Raw genomic sequence first — 27041 nt, forward strand, 5'->3', positions numbered from 1 at the left:
AGGAGGAGGCCCTTCTGCCTGAGCCTGTTCTGCTATCTTACTTAAACATTGAGCATCCATTGGGTTAGGGTTCGCAATGAATGTCCAGACCCAGTGATGCCTTTTGTGTGTAGAAGTCTGTCTCCTTCCCAGATGTATTCAATGCTTATACAGCCCTCCATGATAAAGTACTCCCTCCCTCCTTCTCTCCCCCCTCTTTTTCTCTCTCCCTCCCTCTCTTTCTCAAGTGCTCCACTCCCTTGCTGTGAAACCTAATACCACTTTCTCCCATAATGTTTGGTTTGTACATCAGCACTTTCCAGTGTAACACCATTGAAGTAAGTGCTGCCTTTCTAATCAGATAATATTTATCCAAGTTGTACTGAAGATTTCTTCATTCTTTATCCAGATGAATTTCTTGTATATCCCTCATTTCCATTATTGCAATTATAGCACCTTGTGGCTACTTTCTAATGTTTAGTTAGACTGGTGCAAAGCCTTTATTATCTAGACATCCTGTAAAGGGATAGCAGGTCTGAGAGGTGTATGTCTGGATCTGAATGCTCTTCACTTTTCTCCCTATTGTTTAGGACTGAACGTGAGAGGGAGAAAGGTGCATCATCTGTGTCTGGATGAAGGAGAATCCAGATCTGCTTGTCCTAAGCCCAACAGACTTCTCAAATATTTTTCTTTTCCAGGCTGAAATTTATCTTTGGGCCACCTGCTCTGCAGGCATTGGAACTGGTGGATCAACGCTCAGTAACGTTGGTAGACTCTCCCAGTGGCCGATCAGTCTACCAGGTACGGCACTAAGTCACATTCATAGTTTTATATTTTCTAATGTTTCAGGAGGAAGCTATTTGGCCCATCAAATCTATGTCAGTACAGCATTAGAAAATAGATGCAAGCCATAGTCCTTCAAGCCCCTCCATTCAATATGATCATGGCTGATCGAGCCCAGGTCTAATGTCTTCGTTGCCAATTCCCCAAAGCCTTCATAGTTTTTTTGTGAATATTTTCTTTTAATTTTCATAGACTTGACAAATAAACATTATACTCTTTTTTAACATTCATGTGACATACAGAGTCTGTATTTATCCCCCCAACCCCCACCCTTGTACACCTGAAAGTACCATTGATTAAATTACCTTTAAAAACAAACTCGTATCCCCCCTCCTCTTTTCTCCCTCCCAGTTTATCTTTACCCCACCTCCCGGGGCACCAATAACCCAGCTATTTTGAGACGTGCCTAATGCACCCATCTACCTCTTGCATCTCCCTCCCTTTCCTTGAGCTCCCCATATTTATTCTTACTACTAATATACATTCATCTTGAAACATTAACATTATGGGAGAGAAAAAAATCCCCCCCCCCCCCCCCCCCCGCATTCCTCACAATATTTACAATCCATCTTTCCCAACCCCTCTTTTCCCCTTATTTACATTTAATCCCGAAGTGGTTGCAGGGTTCTTACAAAGTCCGTTGCCTTTCTTGGATCCTTAAAAACTTTCTTTCCCCTCCCACCCTGACTATCTTCAGTGTTGCCGGGTGAAGGAGGGTAAACTCAATTCCTTTTTGTTTAAGGCTCTTTTTAACTGGGTCAAATTCCCTCCTGCATTTCAATAGCACAGTGTTTATGTCCAGATAGAGTAAAACCTTCTCCCCCTCATATTCCACCAGACCCCACCCCCCACCCCCAGCCTTTGCACCCACCACCACTGCCCATAAAATCCTCTCTCTAACCTGGTAGCAAACGAGCCTCACCAGGATAGAGCGTGACCATTGGTTTGGCCCCAGGTGGGAGAAGAGACCAGTGGGCCCATTCTATTCTATTATTTCCAATTTGTTCCCTCCCCAGTGTACAAAGCCCTCATAGTTATCTACTTCCTCTTTAAGTGCCTCTTCTGATTCAGCTTCCACAACCTGCCACAGTAGAGAATTCCAAAGATTCTTTGCCCTCTGTGAAAAAATGTTTCTATACACCTCTGTTTCAAATGACTGCTCCCTAATTATAACCATGTCCTCTTGTTGAAGACTCTCCCACTAATACAAGCATCTCAACATCTACCCTGCCATGGTCCCTCAGCATCTTGAATGCTTCAGGTATGTTTTAATAAATCTCCCCTCATTTTCAAGTGTAGAGAATATCAGAATCAGAATTTATTGTCATGAACATGAAATTCAATGCTTTGTGGCAGCGTCACAGAGCAAACATTCATATTATAACCATCTTACAACATTACTATAAAAAATAACAATAATAGTGAATGAAAAGTCAAAGTGAGGCCGTGTCTTTGGTTCGTTAATTATTCAGGAATCTGATGGCAGCGAGGAAGAAGCTGTCCTTGTGTCACTGAGTGCTCATCTTTAGGTTCCTGTACCTTTTTCCTGTTAGTAGCAGAGTGAAAGGGGTATGGGCTGGGTGGTGGGGTCTTAGAGGATAGAGGCTGCTTTTTTTAAGACACCGCCTCATGTAGATGTCCTCGATGGAGTGAAGTCTGGTGCCCATGATGTTGCAGGACAAGTTAACAACTCGCTGGAGAGGAAGGTTCAGTAGGCAGGGTTGCCCACCGTCCCCAGCATTGTTTATATTAGCCATTGAACCACTGGCAGAAGCCATCCGACAGGATTCCGAAATAAAAGGGTTCAAAGTGGATGATATGCTAGTATATTTGACCAACCCAGGGGGATCGTTGAACAAGCTGGGGACCACTCTGGAAGATTATGGGAAGGTCTCTTGGTACAAGATAAATTTGGATAAAAGTAAAATCATGCCCTTGTCAAAGGGGGATTGCAGACGGTACCAACAAGGGAGCCCGTTTAAATGGCCACAAGAGAGCATTAACTATTCAGGGATAAAAGTAGATAAGGATTCACTTATCTCAAAAAGTTTGAGGAGGATTTGGACAGATGGAAAACCCTGCCCATAACTTTGGTGGGCAGGGTTAGTTGCATTAAAATGAAGGTGATGCCAAGCCTACAATATCTATTTCCAGTTGATTGGTGGGGAGGCAATGAACAGGTCTCTGGGATGACACATCCATCCAACCTCTCCACACCTCCTGATTACTGTTGCAGAACTAGAACCTCGGTATTCCATTGTGTAATGTTTCGTTGGGAGTCAGGTTTCCACGTGACCGCTGTACATTTCCTGGCTACTGCCAAGGCAACCTTCACAAACTGAATTTGGTCTTTGGAGAGTTTAAAACTTGTGTCCATAATGTTTCCCAGTTGGTACAATTCTGGATCCTGTGGAAAATCCACCTATATAATTTTTTCAGAATGTCCCCCAGGTCCTCCCAGAAGGATCTCACCTTCGCACAAAGGATGGATAAAGGTTCCAATCTCCACACCACACCTAAAGCACATTTCTGAAATTTCTGTTTTGAATTTATGTAGTTTTTGTGGTGCGAGGTACAGTTGAAATTGTATTGCACCAACCTGTACCTGGCATTAATAACAGCTGTCATGCTGTCCAGACACAGGTCTGACCAGCATTGCTCGTGGATTGTTGTGCCCACGTCTATCTCCCATCTTGACCCGTGTAAGCCCGTCTTTGGGACCTCACTTTGGAATAGGAGATACATCATAGAGATGAACTTACACATATTCCCCTTTCAAATTAGAATCTCCGTGACACTACACACGGCAGGGCCATAGTCAGTCGGTTCCAAATGAACTCTTAAGAAAGATCTTAGCTGGAAATAGCAGAATAAAGTTTCATTGAATAAATTACACTTATTTCTTAGTTCAAAATATCATAAAGCTGCCCTTGCTCATAACAATCCTTGATGCACCACATCCCCTTCCAGCACCAGGTGTCCAGGATTTTATTATCCAGAGTCTGGGTGCTTTATTCCAATACATTGATTTATTTTTTTTGCCATGTCTGAATTACACGTTGTAGTATGAGGTCATCTCTTTTCTTTGATATGAATTTTACATCCCATTTATATATAATTTATCCTGCTACCTTTTCTCCTACCATGTGTAGTCCAATTTGTGCCCAGAAGGGAATACCATCTCCCTCAAAGAATAAGATGATAAACTTTGACCGGGCCTCCCAATTTATCCATGTAGATTCCAACCACCTTACTGTTCCACAAGAACTTTCTGATGCATCTGTTGAGCATCTTAAAGAAGCCCTGGGGCAACAGAATGGGATATTCCTGCATCAACTGTACCTCACACCACAAAAACTACATAAATTCAAAACAGAAATTTCAGAAATGTGCTTTAGGTGTGGTGTGGAGATTGGAACCTTTATCCATCCTGTGTACAAAGTTGAGATCCTTCTGGGAGGACCTGGGGGACATTCTGAAAAAATTATATAGGTGGATTTTCCACAGGATCCAGAATTGTACCAACTGGGAAACATTATGGACACAAGTTTTAAACTCTCCAAAGACCAAATTCAGTTTGTGAAGGTTGCCTTGGCAGTAGCCAGGAAATGTACAGCGGTCACGTGGAAACCTGACTCCCAACGAAACATTACACAATGGAATACCGAGGTTCTAGTTCTGCAACAGTAATCAGGAGGTGTGGAGAGGTTGGATGGATGTGTCATCCCAGAGACCTGTTCACTGCCTCCCCACCAGTCATACGAAATGCAGTCAGTGTAATGTTATCAGGACACAGATTTATGACCTTGACACCCTTTGCTGCTCATTATCAATTGCAACTGTTAGCCCCTCACACTTGGCAAGTCCGGCGTATTTTCCATTGACGCAGCCTGGCCTGATGAGTATTCCTAGATCCAACCCCACATGAGGCAATTAAAAGCCCTGATCTTGTCAGCAAGGATCAGAACAGTTCTCCAGGATCAGAACAGTTCTCCAGCCTCATCCGACATCCATGTGGTGTTGCATTCATTCTAACTGTGTGAATTGCATTTCCAACCTGCAGGTTGTGGGAAGTTCTGGTCAAGTATACCATTGCCTCAACTCCTGCCTCTACTGCTCATGTGCAGCTTTCACGTACTCAGTCTTGCGGAGAAATGACCATCTACTGGTAAGAATTTAAGCACCACCAGCCAGCGTGGCATTTTCTCGTCCATTCTTTCTGTGTGTACTTCCAGTTCGGATGCTGATTTAGTCCATGTAACGCTGAGTCACAGTGGTAACACGATGATGTGCTATGGTCCCCTACTCGTCAGAGGTACCTATTCTTCTTGGCTTTCTCAAGCTCCATCACTGCATAGAGAGGATTCAGACAAGGGCAAATCGAAAAGCAATGAGATAAAAGTCAAAGCAAGGAGACTCCGAGAGGAGCGGCATGAAGCAGGTCCTACAGCCCCTCATTCACGTCAACTATCAACACTAATCCATATTAATCCCATTTTATTCTCATCGTTTCCCACAGATTCTACCCCTGATTTTGGGTCAGTTAACCTTCAAGGTGAGGGGAGAGAGAGGGGTGGGAAAAGGGAGACCGGGAGAATACTGGGCAGGAAGAAGGAGAAGGATGGGGGAGAGCCAGGTGACTGGAATATGAGTTGATTAACATTGGGAATACAACAGAGGATCAGGCCCTTCAGCCCACAAGGTCTATGGCGAACATGATGCCTAATTTAATTGATAAACCTCCACTCCCTGCATTTTGTGTGTATCTCTGGAAGCCTGTTCAACATTACCATTGTATCAGCTTCCACCATTGGTCATCTCCTTCGAACTTCTCCCCTCACCCCCCCTTCCAACCCCCATCACCTTAAATCCATGTTTCTAATCACTTTCAACTTTAGAATACTTGGAACCATAGAACATTACAGTACAGAAACAGGTCCCTTCGGCCCTTCTAGTCTGTGCCAAACCTTTTTTTGCCTAGTCCCACTGACCTGCATCCAGTCCATAGCCCTCCATACCTCTTGCAACCATGTACCTGTCCAAATTCCTATGACTTATGTTGTGGACCTTGGACAATTTTATTTTTTGACTGAGGACAGGACTGAACTTACTGCAGGGGATTTGACAGCTGCTAGGAGCTGTAGTAGTGCGAGGCTACCACTAGGGGGCTTGGACAGCTGTCAAAGCATGGGATCCATGCACTGGAAGTCCATGGGGAGAGCTGGAGGCAGGACTGGGTAGTTTAAAAATCCCAGTAGGTTGGTGGATTGGACTGCAGGCAGTCAGACAGTCGGTCTGACTGTGTGTGCTCACCCAGCAGCTTCAGCGAGCTACACGCAGAGTTACTTTGTTCACTGGTGCGAGCACTGCCGTCTGGAGCTGTATGCCAGTTGGCCCACCCAGTTGCTTCAGTGGAAAAAGGAAAACTAAGCTACTTTGTCCACAGGTGCCACCACTGTTGTTCTGATACCAGTTTGGGAAACTCTGATATGCAGAGTGTGTGTGGGTCTGACCAGTGCCTCTCCCGTCCCCTTTCAAGAGGAGGACTTCATGTGACAGGAGTCACAGGACCACTCAATCTAGGGTGTCCAAAGAACAGGACCTGTGTGACAGAAGGTCACTAGTTAACCCTGAATAGGGCTTCGGAGAGGTGAACCTCATGTGGTGACCAGGAAGTCATGGTGAAAATTCCTGGGTGAAGGAAGTCAAGGTAGTTGTTGCCACATTCAAACCTCAAGGCAGTCTCGTGTTCCCCTGACAGAGTTAAAAGTCTATAGGGACCACGGTCACCTGAATACAGCCTCAAACTAAAAGACCAGTGAGCATGGAAACAGATAATCCCACCTAGATTGTATACCTAAAATGGATGAGGGGGGGGGGGTGGGGGGGTGGCTTGGGAGGAGGGGTGGGGGGGGGAGAAAAAGTCACTGTATATGTGTGAAAAAGAAAAAGTGTATATCATGGCTAACGTGATTTATGGTGTGAAAAATAAAAAAAAAAACCAGATAATCCCAACCCTGGAGACCAGATCCATGAGCTGTTCCTTCTTGACTGATGGACTTGACATGACTGACATGGGGGTTTTGTTTTAGGAATTTTGGTGATTTTTTTTTTCCAGGACATTTCAGCCTGGACTGTAATGGTCTAGGTTTTTTTTACACGTATTATTGTTAGTTGGTTAATAAATTTTGTATTAAACGTAACCCATTTGTTTATATCTTTCTCATTTGCTGCTGGGGAGCGTAACACTTACAATTTGTGTTTTATGCAATCAATAGCATAATTAGCTTTGGTCAGCTGTGTGTGGATACAAGAGATGGGTAAGGTCCGAAACAAATATTTCTCATTTGTGTTGGCATATTCCTAGAAAGACATCAGGGCTAGGGAACTTGGGAAATAAATGACGCTGTCTTGTAGAGTGCACATTGCATAAGAGGAGTTGCAACTTTAGAGTTTTTGATCCTAAATGGCCTTTGATGGACAGTGTTTGAATGTACTTAAGGCTGAGAATGATATTTTGGAGACCGGTGGATATGGATCAGCTGCGCATGTAACCAGGTGCATGATCGATGATGAAATTGAGGGATCTGAAAGCCTGCTCCAGGCTTCTGAAAGAGATCTGGTCTAAAATAAGAATTTTGTGTCTGGATCTTTTACTGGAAAAGAATGAGAGGATGGGCTTGTTATTTCTTCTGCGAGGGTTATGGTTCACACAGCGGAGGAAGTGGCCCTTCACTGTTCCCCTTGCTGATTCTCCCTCTGCTGTGTGTGACATTGCTGTGTTTTGCAGTGTAAACATCTTCTTGCTGTGCATCTGTGCCAAGCCATGGGAATTCACCGTCAGCTGAGAGTCTCAAACCAGCAACTCACCAATCTATTGCAAGTAAAGGATAAGGAACTTAAAAGCACAGAATAATGAAGAGGGCAAGGTAAGCAAGTAATAGTTTGGCCCTGAATCCAACTCTGGAATCTCTGGCTCCTGTCTTTAAGTTGGGGTGACATTTTGGTGAAGGAACACAACATTGTTTCAGAAGCAGTCTTTAAGATGAAACCTTATTCTTATAAAGGATCCTGCAGTGCAACAGAAATGTAATCAGAGGATTGATCCTGGTGATGTTTGGTGAACAAGCACCAGAGATGTGGACCACCATTCGTTTGTGGGTTTCAGCTGCAAAATGTTCCTGAAAATCTTGAGGCTATGAGAAGGAAATGCAGCAAATTCTTGCCACACTGTTTTATATGACCACGGAGGTTATCTCCGGTGGAAACAAACATCACCATGACATGCTTTCATTAATGCTCCTGATCACCTTGCCGAGGCAGTGTATGAGCAGTCTCTACCAATCATTGGACTCCAGGATGATTCTCAGGTATGGTGTTAAGGGCCATCCTATGAAGTTAGTCTCTCTGCTGTCAACACTTCTCGACTGCCCCCTCAACATTTTACCCATGATTCAACTCCCTCACCTTTGACCATTCTACACTCGCATCATGGCATCCTTTGTTCTTCCAGTAGAGCAGTGACCAGATGTGGATGCAGTCCTCCAGTGGCTTATAGAATTCAAAGTTTTCCTATTTCATCTTGACTGCAGGATCTGGTCATATTCCTGAGCAGCCAGTTTTATAGATTTTTTAAAAAAAATTTATTTTTCACACTATAAACCACATTGATCAAGATACATACATTTTCCTTTTCAAATATATACAGTGTCGTTTTCTCCCCCCCGCCTTCCCATCCCACCCTCCCTACCTCCCCTCCCATTCATTTAAAGTTCAGAATCTAAGATACATTAAACCCGTCAAACAATGTTGTCACTCAATAAAAATAAACAAGAAATTCCACTGAGACAATTCATTTCATTCCCTTCTCCTTCTGTCATTTTAGGTGGTAGATGTCCCCGGTAGGTTTTCTCTATTGTGTTTCATGTATGGCTCCCATATTTGTTCAAATATTGTAATATTATTTCTTAAATTATATGTTATTTTTTCTAATGGAATACATTTATTCATTTCTATATACCATTGTTGTATTCTCAAGTTATCTTCTAATTTCCAGGCTGACATAATACATTTTTTTGCTACAGCTAGGGCTATCCTAACAAATCTTTTTTGTGCACCATCCAAATCGAGTCCAAATTCTTTGTTTTTTATGTTACTTAGGAGGAAGATCTCTGGGTTTTTTGGTATATTGCTTTTTGTGATTTTATTTAATATCTGGTTTAGATCTTCCCAAAATTTTTTCACTTTCTCACATGTCCAGATTGCATGAATTGTTGTTCCCATTTCCTTTTTACAGCGAAAACATCTGTCAGATACTGTTGGGTCCCATTTATTTAACTTTTGAGGTGTAATGTATAGCCTGTGTATATTGTGTCATATGTAACCTCGTATTTATTGTATTTCTCATCGTTCCAGAGCATAACTTCTCCCATGTTTCCTTCTTTATCTTTATGTTTAGATCTTGTTCCCATTTTTGTTTAGTTTTACCAATTGTTTCATCATTATCCTTTTCTTGCAGTTTAATATACATGTTTGATATAAATGTTTTGATTGTCATTGTATCTGTAATCACATATTCAAAGTTACTTCTCTCTGGTAACCTCAGACTGCTTCCCAATTTGTCCTTCAAGTAGGATTTCAGTTGGTAGTATGCCAACACTATATCGTGAGTTATATTATATTTATCCTTCATTTGTTCAAAGGATAATAATTTATTTCCTGAAAAGCAATTTTCTATTCTTTTGATCCCTTTTTTCTCCCGTTGTCTAAAGGAAAGGTTATCTATTGTAAAAGGGATTAGCTGATTTTGCGTCAGTATTAGTTTTGGTAATTGGTAATTTGTTTTATTCCTTTCTACATGAATCTTCTTCCAAATATTGAGCAGATGATGTAATACTGGAGAATTCCTGCATTGTACCAATTTTTCATCCCATTTATATATGTTCGGGTATCTTCTCCCCTATTTTATCTAGTTCTAATCTAGTCCAATCTGGCTTTTCCCTTGTTTGATAAAAATCTGATAGGTATCTTAATTGTGCGGCTCTATAATAATTTTTAAAGTTTGGCAGTTGTAAGCCTCCTTGTTTATACCATTCTGTTAATTTATCTAGTGCTATCCTCAGTTTCCCCCCTTTCCATAAAAATGTCCTTATTATTTTCTTTAACTCCTTGAAGAATTTCTCTGTCAAGTGTATTGGCAATGCCTGAAATAGGTATTGTATCCTTGGGAAAATGTTCATTTTAATACAATTTATCCTTCCTATTAGTGTTAGTGGTAAGTCTTTCCAATGCTTTCCAATGCTCTAAGTCGTCCTGTAATTTTTTCATTAGTGGATAATAATTGAGTTTATATAGATGGCCGAGGTTTTTATTTATTTGTATACCTAGGTATCGTATTGCTTGCATTTGCCATCTGAATGGTGATTCTTTCTTAAATTTTGAGAAATCCGCATTTTTCATTGGCATTGTATCCCGACACTTCTCCATATTCCTCCAATTTCTTATGTAATTCTTTTATTGATATTTCTGGTTCTTTTAAGTATACTATAACGTCATCTGCAAATAAACTGATTTTATATTCCTTGTCTTTTATTTTTATCCCTTTTATTTTATTTTCTGTTCTTATCAATTCTGCTAGTGGTTCTATGGCTAACACGAACAATAAGGGCAATAGTGGGCATCCCTGCCTTGTTGATCTGCTTAAGTTAAATTGTTTTGATATATATCCATTTACTGTCACTTTCGCCAATGGCCCCTTATATAATGCTTTAATCCAATTAATATATTTCTCTGGTAAACTGAATTTTTGTAGTACTTTGAATAAATAATTCCATTCTACTCTGTCAAAGGCCTTCTCTGCATCTAAAGCAACCGCTACTGTTGGAGCTTTATTTCCTTCTACTGCATGAATTAAGTTAATAAATTTACAAATATTGTCTGTTGTTCGTCTTTTTTTTTATAAATCCAGTTTGGTCTAGATTTACTATTTTTGGTACATAGTCGGCTAATCTGTTTGCTAATACTTTAGCTATTATCTTATAATCTGTGTTAAGTAAAGATATTGGTCTATATGATGCTGGTGCGAGTGGATCTTTCCCTGTCTTTGGTATTACTGTAATTATTGCTGTTTTACATGAATCTGGTAAGCTTTGTGTTTTATCAATCTGGTTGATTACTTCCAGGAGGGGAGGAATTAATAAATCTTTAAAAGTTTTATAGAATTCTATTGGGAATCCATCCTCTCCTGGTGTTTTATTATTCGGTAGTTTTTTTATTATCCCTTGTATTTCTACTATTTCAAATGGTTCTGTTAATTTATTTTGTTCCTCTATTTGTAATTTCGGTAGTTCAATTTTAGTTTAAAATTCATCTATTTTGTCTTCTTTCCCTTCGTTTTCAGTTTGGTATAATTGTTCGTAGAATTCTCTGAAGTTTTCATTAATCTCCGTTGGATTATATGTGATTTGTTTGTCTTTTTTCCTTGATGCCAATACCATTCTCTTAGTTTATTCTGTCTTAAGCTGCCATGCTAGAATTTTGTGCGTTTTTTCTCCTAGTTCATAATATTTCTATTTTGTCTTCATTATGTTCTTCTCCACCTTATATGTTTGTAGTGTTTCATATTTTATTTTTTTATCTGCCAATTCTCTTCTTTTAGTTGTGTCTTCCTTCATTGCTAATTCTTTTTCTTTATTTGCTATTTCCCTTTCCAACTGCTCTGTTTCCTGATTGTAGTCCTTCTTCATCTTGATTACATAACTTATTATTTGCCCTCTGATGAACGCTTTCATTGCGTCCCATAGTATAAACTTATCTTTCACTGATTCCGTATTTATTTCAAAGTACATTTTAATTTGTCTTTCAATGAATTCCTTTTAAGTACCATGGAGTTTAATCTCCATCTATACATTCTTGGAGGGATGTCCTCTAACTCTATTGTCAATATCAGGGGTGATTGGTCCGATAATATTCTAGCTTTATATTCTGTTTTTCTTACTCTGTCTTGCATGCGAGCTGATAACAGGAATAGGTCTATTCTTGAGTATGTTTTATGTCTACCCGAATAATATGAATATTCCTTTTCCTTTGGGTGTTGTTTCCTCCATATATCCAAAAGTTGCATTTCTTGCATCGATTTAATTATAAATTTGGTTACTTTGTTCTTTCTGTTAATTTTTTTCCCAGTTTTATCCATGTTTGAATCCAAATTAAGGTTGAAATCCCCTCCTATTAGTATGTTCCCTTGTGTGTCTGCTATCTTCAAAAAAATATCTTGCATAAATTTTTGATCTTCTTCGTTAGGTGAATATACATTGAGTAGATACCAAAACTCCGAATATATCTGACATTTTATCATTACATATCTCCCTGCTGGATCTATTATTTGCTCTTCTATTTTAATTGGTACATTTTTACTCATTAATATAGCTACTCCTCTAGCTTTTGAATTATATGATGCTGCTGTTACATGTCCTATCCAATCTCTCTTTAATTTCTTGTGCTCCATTTCAATTAAATGTGTTTCTTGCACGAATGCTATATCAATTTTTTCTTTTTTCAGTAAATTTAGCAGTTTCTTCCTTTTGATTTGGTTATGTATTCCATTAATATTTAAAGTCATATAGTTCAACATAGCCATTTCATACTTTGTTTATCTTTCCTTTCTGTTTCCTCATCATCACCTTTCCTTCTTATCCATTTCTGCTTTCTTGTTTTGAACACTTTATAAGACAACATTTCTAAAACATCAAACATTTCCCTTATTCTCCTATCTAAAATTTCTTTAACCTCACTATCCCCTCCCCTTCCTGAGTTGCCCTTTATCCCTTGTCGGGCAACCACATCTCCCCTCTCCATTTGGATTTGCGAATTCACTCGCAAGCGTCAACTGATTTCGCAATGACCGTAACTCCTCCCCACCCAGCCCCCCCAAGAAAAGATTTCAATTTTCATATATAACAAAGGTCACTCTCTTAATTCCCTCCTTACTTCCTCTCTTCCCTTTCTTTCCCTTATTAATTCTTATCTATACTCTATATATTTTCCTTTAAATATGGATACATTCACGTACACACATATATACATATCTTCATCTCTCTGTCTGTTTTGTAGTTGTTCTCCAAATTTTCGTGCTTCCTCCGGATCCGAGAATAGTCTGTTTTGCTGCCCTGGAATAACTATTTTAAGTACCGCTGGGTACTTTAGCATAAATTTAAATCCTTTTTTCCATAGGATCGCTTTTGCTGTATTAAACTCCTTTCTCTTCTTCAGGAGTTCTCTGGATAGAAAAAAAAATTTTGATTTTTGTATTCCAGTGGCTATTTGTCTTCTCTTATTTTCTTCATTGCTTTCTCCAATATATTTTCTCTTGTTGTATATCTTAGGAATTTTACTAAAATGGATCTGGGTTTTTGTTGTGGCTTTGGTTTAGGGGCTAATGTTCTATGTGCCCTTTCTATTTCCATTTCTTCCTGTAATTCTGGTCTTCCTAGGACCCTGGGGATCCAATCTTTTATAAATTCTCTCATATTCTTGCCTTCTTCATCTTCCTTAAGCCCAACTATCTTTATATCATTTCTTCTGTTATAATTTTCCATTATATCTATCTTCTGAGCTAACAGCTCTTGTGTCTCTTTAACTTTTTATTAGATTCTTCTAATTTCTCTTTTAAGTCCTCTACTTCCATTTCTATGGCTGTTTCTCGTTCTTCCACCTTATCCACTCTTTTTCCTATATCTGACATGACCATCTCTAATCTATTCATTTTCTCTTCTGTACTTTTAATTCTTCTTTTTATTTCACTAAATTCTTGTGATTGCCATTCTTTTACTGATTCCATATATTCTTTAAAAAAAAATATATCCATTGTCTTGCCTTTCCCTTCTTCTTCTATTTCTCTATGTTCTTCTTCTTCCTCTGGGTTGGTCATCTGTTGTTTCCTTAATTTCTTTTTACTCTCTTCTTTCTTGTTCTCGATGTTCTCAGCTGTGGAGATCGACTCCTCAGCTGGTCCCCCCTCCCGTCAGTGTTTTTTTTTGTCATGCGCGGTTGCGCACTTTTGCTTGGCTCCGCGAGCCATTTTTGTAGTCCCGAGCTCGGGACTTCGACTGACCTGAGGGAGCGGGCTTCTCTCTCCGCGGCAGGCCTCCTCGGACAGGTAAGGCCTTCACCTTCTTCTTCCGATGTCTTTTCTTCTTCTCTTCTTCCCTTTGCTTTCGACTTTTCTTTCTTCGCTGCCATTTTCTTCCCACCTTTACTTTCACTTTATTTTAATTTTTATGTTTGTGCCTTTGTGTTTTCTGTGTTTTTTTTAAACTTTTCCGGAGAGGGCTGGAGTTCCCTGACTGGCCACTACTTCATCACGTGACTCCTCCCAGTTTTATAGATTGATGTTCAGATCCACTGAGTAATCTGTTCCAGGGAGTTTAGAATTTCCCCTCTCTGCTCTATCATTCTTCCTTCAAAAGGAACCATTTTTCTGCAATAAATTCCGTTCCCTTGTCTATTCATCTCATTTGTCTTATATTCAGTCACATACCATTTGAACAATATCCTTTTCTCCATTTTATATTCTACCAGACATCTTTTTGCCCATTTTTTCTGTTCATCTAACTTCTAACTTGCCTTATCTCATCCTGAATTTATTCCCCTGGCTAAACCTGCTGCTATCTTCATCCACACTTAAAGATGCTATCATCCGACAGTTTTGAAATTGTGATGTGCGTACAAATCACTTATAACAATCAAATAAACATAAGTCCTCCTTCAATGCTGAGGCCTGTCAGTTTCTGCCTTTCTGCAACTTGAAACCCACTGTCAGTCAACACTCTCAACTTCCTCTTTGTCAGAGCTATCACATCCCTTTTTATATTAGCTAAATTCCTGGACATTTTCTTCAAACCATTTGTAAGTCCATTTTCACCAGTGGCTTCGTCAACCTAATTTTTGTCGAACAATACAGGCCCTTCTGCTCACAATGTTGTGCTGACCTTTATACACTTCCTCCAGCATTATTCGAACCTGGTCCAACCTCACAGCTTTGACCTATTTTTCTTACATCTATGTGCCTATCTGAAGTTTTTAAATGTCCCTATTGTAGCAGCCTCCAACACCACCCCTGGCAATGCATTCCAGGCTCCCACCACTCTCTGTAAAAAAAAAAAGAACCTCTAACATCTTCTCTAAACTTTGCTCCACTCGCCTTAAAAGCTGCCACATTGGGGGACTAAGTGCTGACTGTCCACCCTACCTATCTTTGTCACAATCTTCATTTCAAAATGCATCATTGAGATATTTAAGTGATGTTTATCTTCAACTTTCTTTGATTAGTCTACATTCTAACAAATGACTACATTTTGTCATTAATTATTGTTCCTGGTCAGTTGTTTCAATTACTTGATTTAAAGAAATATCTTAATTAAGGAACTTTTGAGTGTGTTTTCTTGTTGGTTTGCTTTTTTTTTGGAAAATTTTATTTAAAAGTTTTCCATCCATGTAAATCGTAGCTAAATTTAAAGTATAATAATGAAATATTAATGTCAAATCCCCCCATCAATCCCAACCCCCTTCCACCCCCAAACAAACCCCCAGAAAAGGAAATTAAATATAAGCAATAAAAGACATAGAAAAAGAATTAAGTAAGAAAATAAGAATAAAGATCTGGTTGCTGGAGGGTCCCCCTCACCACCCAGCGTTGGTCATTTACATCCAAGGAGGTTAACGAGCTTAAGGAAAGGGTCTATAAATGAATTCCCTCAATTTGTAAATTTGGGCGCCATATTTTCAAAAATATATCAGACTTATTTCTCAGATTATAAGTGATCTTCTCCAGAGAAGCGCAGCTGTGCGTTTCTGCATTCCAATGCTCTGTACCCAGGTGTGTGTAGATTTCCATGTCTCTGCTCTACATTTTCTTGCTACTGCTAAAGAAATCTTCACAAATTCTTTCTGATATTTAGATCATTTCAATGTTGATCTTATCCCTTCAATCTTCTTCTTTGGCTTGGCTTCGCAGACGAAGATTTATGGAGGGGTAATGTCCACGTCAATATCCCTTCAATATTACCTAATAAAAATAACATTGGATTTTGTGGCAATTTAATTCCTGTAACCCATTCTAAATAAATTGCCAAATTTGACCAAAACGATTTCACTTTGGGGCAAGACTAAATAGAACGTAAAAAAAAAGTGCCTATCTCCTGACCATATCTAAAACACTGATCAGATAAATCTGACCAACTATTTTAGCTTTTGTGGTGTAAGGTATAATTGAGGTTAAAAAAAATGAGATTGAACTAACCTATATCTAACATTCGCATACTATCTCAACACAAATCTTACCAATTTATTTCATCAATATTAGTATTTAAATCTGTCTCCCAACATTGTCTGGACCTATATATACCCTGTTTAAAAGTCCCCTCTGCAATAAAGTATGCATAGCCAAAATAAATTTCTTGATGGTTCTACTCTGTATCAACATTTCTACATCACCACATTTCGGTAACAGTGTTGTTGGACCCAATATATCTCTTAAATAAGCCCGTAGTCGAGAACAAAGTATCCCATACTTATTTTTTAATTGTTGAAATGACATTAAATTCCTTCCTTCATAAGTCTTCTATACATCTAATTCCCTTCTGAGACCATATATTTAAAAATTGATTATCCATTGAAAATGGAATAAATCATTTAGACAGGATAGTGCTTTCTGTTCCAATTTCATCATTTACTTTATTCCTAATATTAATCAAATGTTTCAACAAGGGTGCTTCCCTCTCCCCAGATAATGATTTCGATTCCCATTTATATATAAAACCTTCCAACTTACTCTCTCCTATTTTATCAGTTTCTATTTTAACCCAGGCTGATTTTTTCTTCCTCATCAAAAAAAGATCAAAATGTCAGTAGATCTGCCTTATAATAATGTTTTAAAGTTTACCAATTACAAACCTCTTAACTGAAATTTCCATGTCAATTTATGTAAAGAAACTCTCGATATCTTACCCTTCCAAAGAAAATTTCTAATATATTTATTTAATTCTTGAAAAACTTTTGTGGTATCATTATTGGTAATGTTTGAAATAAATATTGTACCCTTGGAAACATTCATTTTGACACAATTAACCCTACCTAATAATGTTATTGGCAACATCTTCCACTTATTCAAATCCTCACCAATTTTCTTTAATTGTTGGATTGCTTAAAACAAATCTGTCTCATTGAAGTTAGCAGACACAGAGTGGGTTAAGTATCTTTGAGGCTGTTATCAAAAGAGATGGAATAATGGTACAAGTACAGGGGTGGTCCTGTAATACTGATCAGCCATTCCACATGTGACTACTGACCAAGTATTAATTTTACCAGCCAACTTGTTCATGTGAACTCGGTGGTTATTCTTTGGCTTTAGAAGTGGGGGGGAGGGGGCTCTGTGTAGCTATTGGACAACAGTTACCAATGTTTTACATTCTGATCTACTGCCACATATCCATCAGCTTCAGCCCCAGTCTACTGGTGGCCATTGTTGTTGTGTGAGCAATGCAGCCACTGGAATTATTGCTCACCAGGGCTTTGACTTTTGTGGTGTTTTAGTAGGTGCCAGGTAACTGGAAGAAGTGAGACAGCAAGGTGAAGAAATTAAAAGGATTAGATTAGGAAAGTTAGATGAACATTTTTTAAAAGGACAAAAATGTATAGATTACATACAGTAGGTGGACAAAAGAAATTGGGAAAAACAGAACTGTTTAAATGGTATGGTAATAAATATTGGTGTTCAGAGAGAGTCTGCAGAAAGTTGGCAAGGAGATGTAATTAAGAAGGCCATATCCACAAAGCTTTGGTCTTGTAATGTTGCAGATGTTCGGAATGCAGGGAGGGTTCAGCAGGCCCAAAACATTCGCTACTTTTTACTTTAATTGGATGATGTGTGACCTGCTGAGTTTCTCCAGCATGTTTGTGTACTGCAAGGTTCACTAGACATGAATTATGGGATTAAGAGTTGTGCCATGAGAAAGATTGTATAGATTTTATTTTTTGTATTACCTGGAATTTAGAAGAATGAGGAATAGTTTTACTGAAGAAAGAACAATCCTGATATCAAGGAGAATTGAGCATGAAGTGGCTGGAATGGAATTGCCTGCCCTAGCAATAAATCAGGCATCTTGGTCGAGGGTGCGTGATACAAAGCTACCACATCTTGAGATAATGATGAGGCATGACTTGCATTGCGGGAATGAGCTCCAAAACTCATTGATGTTGTGAAGATGAATGAAATGGTTAAAAAAAAGGTGTTTACTTCTAGCAATGGTGGACATTTTCAAAGTCAGTCAATACGTTTGTTGGTGGGGCTGGGTAGTTTTGACAAATGAACACTTTCTGTACTTCAGAATATTGAATGGCAGCTGTGCCGTGTTATAGCTCAGCGCACATCCTGTCTAAAACACACAGAAATGTTGGAGGAACTCCTAGGACACCGCGAGATCAGCCCGGTTCCTCCAGCATTTATGTGTGTGTTTACTACAATCTCAGCATCTGCAGACTTTCAGGCTTCACACACCCAGTCCTGGGTTGTGATTGGCTTTGTGGGCTAATCTGGGTATCAGTGGTCAGAGATAACAAAAGCACAAGAAAGTCAAAAGCTTGATATTGCAAATTACTATTGATTGAGGAGGTTGGTCTTACTGAACAGGACATGGTGGTTTTGTATCAGCCACATTAGCCTGTTTCGTGGACAATTTAGTGACAGTCAGTCCTGTCGCAAATGAAAACTTGTTCCTTCAGCAGAACATAATCACAGATTCTTGCCTTGACCGGTATAAATGCTACATGGAGTTTTATGATATCAATGACTGGTTTATTATTTGCATAATGTAACTTTTCCATTTTCAGCTCAGATTGTCTAATCTGTGATGCACAGTTCATTGGCAGGTCATGAGTATGTTTGGCAGGTCATGAGTATGTTTGGCAGGTCATGAGTATGTTTGGCAGGTCATGAGTATGTTTGGCAGGTCATGAGTATGTTTGGCAGGTCATGAGTATGTTTGGCAGGTCATGAGTATGTTTGGCAGGTCATGAGTATGTTTGGCAGGTCATGAGTATGTTTGGCAGGTCATGAGTATGTTTGGCAGGTCATGGGTATGTTTGGCAGGTCATGAGTATGTTTGGCAGGTCATGAGTATGTTTGGCAGGTCATGAGTATGTTTGGCAGGTCATGAGTATGTTTGGCAGGTCATGAGTATGTTTGGCAGGTCATGAGTATGTTTGGCAGGTCATGAGTATGTTTGGCAGGTCATGAGTATGTTTGGCAGGTCATGAGTATGTTTGGCAGGTCATGAGTATGTTTGGCAGGTCATGAGTATGTTTGGCAGGTCATGAGTATGTTTGGCAGGTCATGAGTATGTTTGGCAGGTCATGAGTATGTTTGGCAGGTCATGAGTATGTTTGGCAGGTCACGAGTATGTTTGGCAGGTCACGAGTATGTTTGGCAGGTCACGAGTATGTTTGGCAGGTCACGAGTATGTTTGGCAGGACACGAGTATGTTTGGCAGGACACGAGTATGTTTGGCAGGTCACGAGTATGTTTGGCAGGTCACGAGTATGTTTGGCAGGACACGAGTATGTTTGGCAGGTCACGGGTATGTTTGGCAGGTCACGGGTATGTTTGGCAGGTCACGAGTATGTTTGGCAGGTCACGAGTATGTTTGGCAGGTCACGAGTATGTTTGGCAGGTCACGAGTATGTTTGGCAGGTCACGAGTATGTTTGGCAGGTCACGAGTATGTTTGGCAGGTCACGAGTATGTTTGGCAGGTCACGAGTATGTTTGGCAGGTCACGAGTATGTTTGGCAGGTCACGAGTATGTTTGGCAGGTCACGAGTATGTTTGGCAGGTCACGAGTATGTTTGGCAGGTCACGAGTATGTTTGGCAGGTCACGAGTATGTTTGGCAGGTCACGAGTGTGTTTGGCAGGTCACGAGTGTGTTTGGCAGGTCACGAGTGTGTTTGGCAGGTCACGAGTGTGTTTGGCAGGTCACGAGTGTGTTTGGCAGGTCACGAGTGTGTTTGGCAGGTCACGAGGGTGTTTGGCAGGTCACGAGGGTGTTTGGCAGGTCACGAGGGTGTTTGGCAGGTCACGAGGGTGTTTGGCAGGTCACGAGGGTGTTTGGCAGATCACGAGTGTGTTTGGCAGATCACGAGTGTGTTTGGCAGGTCACGAGTGTGTTTGGCAGGTCACGAGTATGTTTGGCAGGTCACGAGTGTGTTTGGCAGGTCACGAGTGTGTTTGGCAGGTCACGAGTGTGTTTGGCAGGTCACGAGTGTGTTTGGCAGGTCACGAGTGTGTTTGGCAGGTCACGAGTGTGTTTGGCAGGTCACGAGTGTGTTTGGCAGGTCACGAGGGTGTTTGGCAGGTCACGAGGGTGTTTGGCAGGTCACGAGGGTGTTTGGCAGGTCACGAGGGTGTTTGGCAGGTCACGAGGGTGTTTGGCAGGTCACGAGGGTGTTTGGCAGGTCACGAGGGTGTTTGGCAGGTCACGAGTGTGTTTGGCAGGACACGAGTGTGTTTGGCAGGTCATGAGTATGTTTGGCAGGTCATGAGTATGTTTGGCAGGTCATGAGTATGTTTGGCAGGTCATGAGTGTGTTTGGCAGGTCATGAGTGTGTTTGGCAGGTCATGAGTATGTTTGGCAGGTCATGAGTATGTTTGGCAGGTCATGAGTATGTTTGGCAGGACATGAGTATGTTTGGCAGGACATGAGTATGTTTGGCAGGTCATGAGTATGTTTGGCAGGTCATGAGTATGTTTGGCAGGTCATGAGTATGTTTGGCAGGTCATGAGTATGTTTGGCAGGTCATGAGTATGTTTGGCAGGTCATGAGTATGTTTGGCAGGTCATGAGTATGTTTGGCAGGTCATGAGTATGTTTGGCAGGTCATGAGTATGTTTGGCAGGTCATGAGTATGTTTGGCAGGTCATGAGTATGTTTGGCAGGTCATGAGTATGTTTGGCAGGTCATGAGTATGTTTGGCAGGTCATGAGTATGTTTGGCAGGTCATGAGTATGTTTGGCAGGTCATGAGTATGTTCGGCAGGTCATGAGTATGTTCGGCAGGTCATGAGTATGTTCGGCAGGTCATGAGTATGTTCGGCAGGTCATGAGTATGTTCGGCAGGTCATGAGTATGTTTGGCAGGTCATGAGTATGTTTGGCAGGTCATGAGTATGTTTGGCAGGACATGAGTATGTTTGGCAGGTCATGAGTATGTTTGGCAGGTCATGAGTATGTTTGGCAGGTCATGAGTATGTTTGGCAGGTCATGAGTATGTTTGGCAGGTCATGAGTATGTTTGGCAGGTCATGAGTATGTTTGGCAGGTCATGAATATGTTTGGCAGGTCATGAGTATGTTCGGCAGGTCATGAGTATGTTCGGCAGGTCATGAGTATGTTCGGCAGGTCATGAGTATGTTCGGCAGGTCATGAGTATGTTTGGGAGGTACATTGCCTCTGCAGCCAATGTTTCTAGCTCAGCATCTTCCTCATGACAAAGCTGGCAGCTACATGTGAGAACATGGGCTGGGATTGGAAGGGAAAGCCAGGGAAAACCCAACTAACCAATGAGGAAACCCTGGGGTATCGAAGCCATTGTGCAAGGAGATCCATCAGGTTTGCACTGGGGGTCAAAATTTTAAAAAGATGGATACTTTCAAGTTAAAGTTCAAGGCCCCAGAATTCCTTGGGTTTAACCTCTGATCTCCTACATCGAGGGAATGGAGATGTGATCTCTGGGATTTCCACACTGACTATGAAAAGTAACACCAGCATCAAAGGCAAGGTGAATGGAAGAATGAGCTCAAGTGACATAGCTGCAAAATAGCAGGGTGTTCATTTCTAATTTCTCAGAGGAAGGTGAGTCTCTGGAATTGTCTGCTCTGAAGGTGATGGAGGCCAGATCATTAGATAAATATAAAAGTGGAGATAAATAGGTGAGTTAAGAACAGAGGGTTATGGGAAACTGGTGCAGAAGGAGTTGAGGCCAACTATGATCACATTGAATGGTGGGCAGGTTCATGCCTTATTTTCTTGTGCTGTAACCCAGAAGTTATTGGCCTTGGTTTATCACTGCAGGTTGATGCAGAGAGCAGTTTGAGGGATACTGGTCTGACCAAGGATGGTTGGTTTATTGTCAGAACTTTTTATATCTGGAAACCTTTAGCAGTGTTCACATGAAACTGTTAAGTATTCCTTTGTAATTGAAAAGGCAGAAATGTTTTCAAAAGCAGCCACAACTTTATGGCAGTCAATAAATGAGCACTTTTGTCACGAAGTAGACTATACAGCAAAGCTGTAAGAAAGAATTATGGGTGAGAACGTCAGGGCTTTGCATCAAAGGAGAGGAAGGGAAACATCTAATTTAAGGGGAATCTAACAAGGAAGGCATAGCCTGTCCTCCTCACTACCCATCATTCCTTCTTTGGCCAACACACCTGTGAAACATCAAAATCACTCTGTTGGGAGTGTGTTGATACTGAAGCTCACTGCAAGGGAATGGCCCTCACTGCTCTGCGATGGAACAGGAAGAATCAACTCCAGGATATCCTCCCAGACCCTGTTCTCATTAAGGTCTTCTTTGGGCCACAGATGTTAATATCTAACAACCATCCTTGGTCAGGCCAGTATCCCTCAAACTGCTCTCTGCATCAACCTGCAGTGATAAACCAAGGCCAATAACTTCTGGGTTACAGCACAAGAAAATAAGGCATGAACCTGCCCACCATTCGTAGGAGTCACATGATGGAGTAGTGGCCGGACGGTGAACTCCAGCCCTCTCCAGAAAAGTCGGGAAAAACAAAGGAAAACACAAAGGCACAGAAATAAAAGTTACAGAAAAGTGAGTATAAAGGTGGAAAGAAGATGGCGACAAAAAAAGAAAAATCGAAAGCAACGGTAAGAAGAGAGGAAGAGAAGACAAAGGAGGAAAAAGGTGAAGGCCTTACCTGTCCGAAGAGGCCCGCTGCGGAGAGAGAAACCCGCTCCCTCAGGTCGGTAAATAATGGACTACAAAAATGGCTCGCAGAGCCGAGTAAAAGAGCGCAACCACGCATGAAAAAAAACACACCGACGGGAGGGGGGACCAGCTGGGGAGTCGATCTCCACAGCCGGCAACGACAGCTGCAGAACACCTGCAGCAAGAAGAGACCACAGAAGACAATAGAAACAAGAAAGAAGAGGAGGAAAGGGCACCAAAGAAACAACAGATGGCCAACCCAGAGGAAGAAGAAGAGGAAGAGGAAGAGTACAGTGAAATAGAAGAAGAAAAGAAAGGCAAGATAAAGGATATACTTGCTCTTATTAAAGGATACATGGGTCATTTAAAGAATGGCAAACACAGGAATTTAAGGATTTAAGAAAAAGAATAAACAACACAGAAGAGAAAAGGAATAAAATAGAGATGACCTTAACAGAAATGGGAAAGAAAATGGACAAGATGGAAGAGCGGGCAGTAGCAGCAGAAATGGAGGTAGAGGACTTAAAAAAGAAATTGGAGGAATCTAATAAAAAAACTAAAGAGACACAAGAACTACTAGCTCAAAAAATAGATACAATGGAAAATTATAACAGAAGAAATAACATAAAGATAGTGGGCCTTAAGGAAGATGAAGAAGGCAAGAATATGAGGGAGTTTATAAAAGAGTGGATCCCTAAGACCCTAGGATGTCCAGAACTACAGCAAGAAATGGAAATAGAAAGGGCACATAGAGTATTGGCCTCTAAACCACAACCACAACAAAAACCAAGATCTATTGTAGTAAAATTCCTAAGATATACTACAAGAGAAAAGGTACTGGAGAAGACAATGGAAAAAGTAAGAGAGGGCAACAAACCACTGGAGTATAAAGGGCAAAAAATCTTCATTTATCCAGATATAAGTTTTGAACTCCTAAAGAAGAGAAAAGAGTTCAATACAGCAAAGGTGATTTTATGGAAGAAAGGGTATAAATTTATACTAAAGCATCCAGCGGTATTGAAAATATTTATTCCAGGACAACAAAACAGACTATTCTCGGATCCAGAAGAAGCACGAAAATTTGCAGAACAATTACAAAAATAGACTGAGAGAGGAAGACGGGTAATGAGAGTTAAAATGATCACGATTGATATGTATGTGGGTAAAGACAAAAATAGACTGAGGGATGAAGACGGGTAATGAGAGTAAAAATGATCACGATTGATATGTATGCGGGTAAAGAGGTATAAGAGTGAATAGAGACAATGTGCATACGTGAATGTATCTGTACTTAGAGGAAAATATAGATAGTATAGACAAGAATTAATAAGGGAAGGTAATGGAATAGAGAGAATAAGGAGAGAATTAAAAGAGTGACCTTTGTGACATCTGAAAAGTGAAATCTTTTCTGGGGAAGCGGGGTGGGGGGAAATAGCGGTCACTGCAAAATCAGTTGACGCTTGCGAGTGGATTCGCAAATCCAAATGGAGAGGGGAGATGTGGTTGTCCGACAAGGGATAAAGGACAACTCAGGAGGGGAAGGGGAGATTGGGGATAAATAAGATAGAAATAGGAGAATAAGGAAAATGTTGGATGTTGTAGGAATGTTGTCTTATAAAGAGTTGAAAATAAGAAAACAGAAATGGAAAAGGAGGAAAGGTAATGATGGAAAAACAGAAAGAGAAGATAAACAAAATATAAAAGGGCTACGCTGAACTATATGACTTTAAATATTAATGGAATACATAACCAAATTAAAAGGAAGAAACTACTAAATTTAAATGAATAAATGTATTCCATTAGAAAAAATAACATATAGGTTAAGAAATAATATTGAAATATTTGAACAAGTATAGGAGCCTTACATTAAATACAATAGCGAAAACCTACCGGGGACAAACATTACCTAAGTTGATGGAAGGAGAAGGAAAGAAAAGAATGGACTCAGTAGAATTTCTGGTGTATTTTTGTTGAATGACAACATTGTCTGACTGGCTTAATGCAACCTAGATTGTATACCTAAAATGGATGAGGGGTGGGGTGGGGGGGTGGCTTGGGAGGAGGTGGGGGGGGGGAGAAAAAGTCACTGTATATGTGTGAAAAAGAAATAGTGTATATCATGGCTAATGTGATTTATGGTGTGAAAAATAAAAAATTTAAAAAAAATTAAAAAAAAACCTGCCCACCATTCAATGCGGCTTTCGCGCAAACAGAGGAACTACTGATGTGGTCTTTGCCCTCAGACAGCTCCAAGAAAAGTGCAGAGAACAAAACAAAGGACTCTACATCACCTTTGTTGACCTCACCAAAGCCTTCGACACCGTGAGCAGGAAAGGGCTTTGGCAAATACTAGAGCGCCTCGGATGCCCCCAAAAGTTCCTCAAAGTGGTTATCCAACTGCACGAAAACCAACAAGGTCGGATCAGATACAGCAATGAGCTCTCTGAACCCTTCTCCATTAACAATGGCATGAAGCAAGGCTGCGTTCTCGCACCAACCCTCTTTTCAATCTTCTTCAGCATGATGCTGAACCAAGCCATGAAAGACCTCAACAATGTAGACGCTGTTTACATCTGGTACCGCACGGATGACAGTCTCTTCAATCTGAGGCGCCTGAAAGCTCACACCAAGACACAAGAGCAACTTGTCCGTGAAGTACTCTTTGCAGACGATGCTGCTTTAGTTGCCCATTCAGAGCCAGCTCTTCAGCACTTGACGTCCTGTTTTGCGGAAACTGCCAAAATGTTTGGCCTGGAAGTCAGCCTGAAGAAAACTGAGGTCCTCCATCAGCCAGCTCCCCACCATGACTACCAACCCCCCCACATCTCCATCGGGCACACAAAACTCAAAACGGTCAACCAGTTTACCTATCTCGGCTGCACCATTTCATCGGATGCAAGGATCGACAACGAGATAGACAACAGACTCGCCAAGGCAAATAGCGCCTTTGGAAGACTACACAAAAGAGTCTGGAAAAACAACCAACTGAAAAACCGCACAAAGATAAGCGTATACAGAGCCGCTGTCATACCCACACTCCTGTTCGGCTCTGAATCATGGGTCCTCTACCGGCATCACCTACGGCTCCTAGAACGCTTCCACCAGCGTTGTCTCCACTCCATCCTCAACATTCATTGGAGCGACTTCATCCCTAACATCAAAGTACTCGAGATGGCTGAGGCCGACAGCATCAAATCCACGCTGTTGAAGATCCAACTGCGCTGGGTAGGTCACGTCTCCAGAATGGAGGACCATCGCCTCCCCAAGATCGTGTTATATGGCGAGCTCTCCACTGGCCATCGTGTCAGAGGTGCACCAAAGAAGAGGTACAGGGACTGCCTAAAGAAATCTCTTGGTGCCTGCCACATTGACCACCGCCAGTGGGCTGATATCGCCTCAAACCGTGCATCTTGGCGCCTCACAGTTCGGCGGGCAGCAACCTTCTTTGAAGAAGACAGCAGAGCCCACCTCACTGACAAAAGACAAAGGAGGAAAAGCCCAACACCCAACCCCAACCCACCAATTTTCCCCTGCAACCATGAATGCCTGTCCCGCATCGGACTTGTCAGCCACAAATGAGCCTGCAGCTGACGTGGACATTTACCCCTCCATAAATCTTCGTCCACGAAGCCAAGCCAAAGGCAGCACAAGAAAATAAGGCATGAACCTGCCCACCATTCTATGTGATCATAGTTGGCCTCAACTCCTTCTGCACCAGTTTCCCATAACCCTCTGTTCCTAACTCACCTATTTATCTCCACTTTTATATTTATCTAATGATCTGGCCTCCATCACCTTCAGAGCAGACAATTCCAGAGACTCACCTTCCTCTGAGAAATTAGAAATGAACACCCTGCTATTTTGCAGCTGTGTCGCCTGACCCCATTCTTCCATTCACCTTGCCTTTGATGCTGGTGTTACTTTTCATAGTCAGTAAGCAGAAAAGTTTGCATATGTGAGCCTGACACATATCTGAGCACCCGCTAACTCACAACTTGCAACTTCTCATTTTCTCCTTGACATTTCAAATCTAACCACCTCCCTCCCCCATATGATGTCATTGCTTTCACAATTTAGTCAATTCTCAGGTTATAAATTGAATGTGCATAAGAATGAACTTCTTCCATTGAATTTTTCTTCAGTAGTGTGCTGTGATTCTCCTTTTAAGGTTTTTAAAAATCAGTTTACTTGGTATTACAATTTCAAAGAATCATAACCATCT

At 40.9% G+C, this 27041-nt stretch overlaps 1 protein-coding gene across 4 annotated transcripts in view; it reads left to right on the forward strand.

Moving 5' to 3' along the window:
- zswim7 (zinc finger, SWIM-type containing 7) overlaps window positions 1-27041 on the forward strand; it is a 70689-nt gene that overhangs the window by 12125 nt on the left and 31523 nt on the right. For 2 of the 4 annotated variants that reach the window (XM_069912733.1, XM_069912734.1), the window contains exons 3-4: window positions 678-780; window positions 4886-4990. In XM_069912733.1, the coding sequence (XP_069768834.1) occupies window positions 678-780; window positions 4886-4990 (208 nt within the window). Of the gene's footprint in view, window positions 1-677; window positions 781-4885; window positions 4991-7612; window positions 7752-7889; window positions 8773-27041 lie in introns of those variants that run through there. The other 2 variants (XM_069912731.1, XM_069912730.1) reach the window with 2 other exon arrangements.

Source organism: Narcine bancroftii, unplaced genomic scaffold (assembly GCF_036971445.1).
Source record: "Narcine bancroftii isolate sNarBan1 unplaced genomic scaffold, sNarBan1.hap1 Scaffold_211, whole genome shotgun sequence".
Lineage (NCBI taxonomy): Eukaryota > Metazoa > Chordata > Chondrichthyes > Torpediniformes > Narcinidae > Narcine > Narcine bancroftii.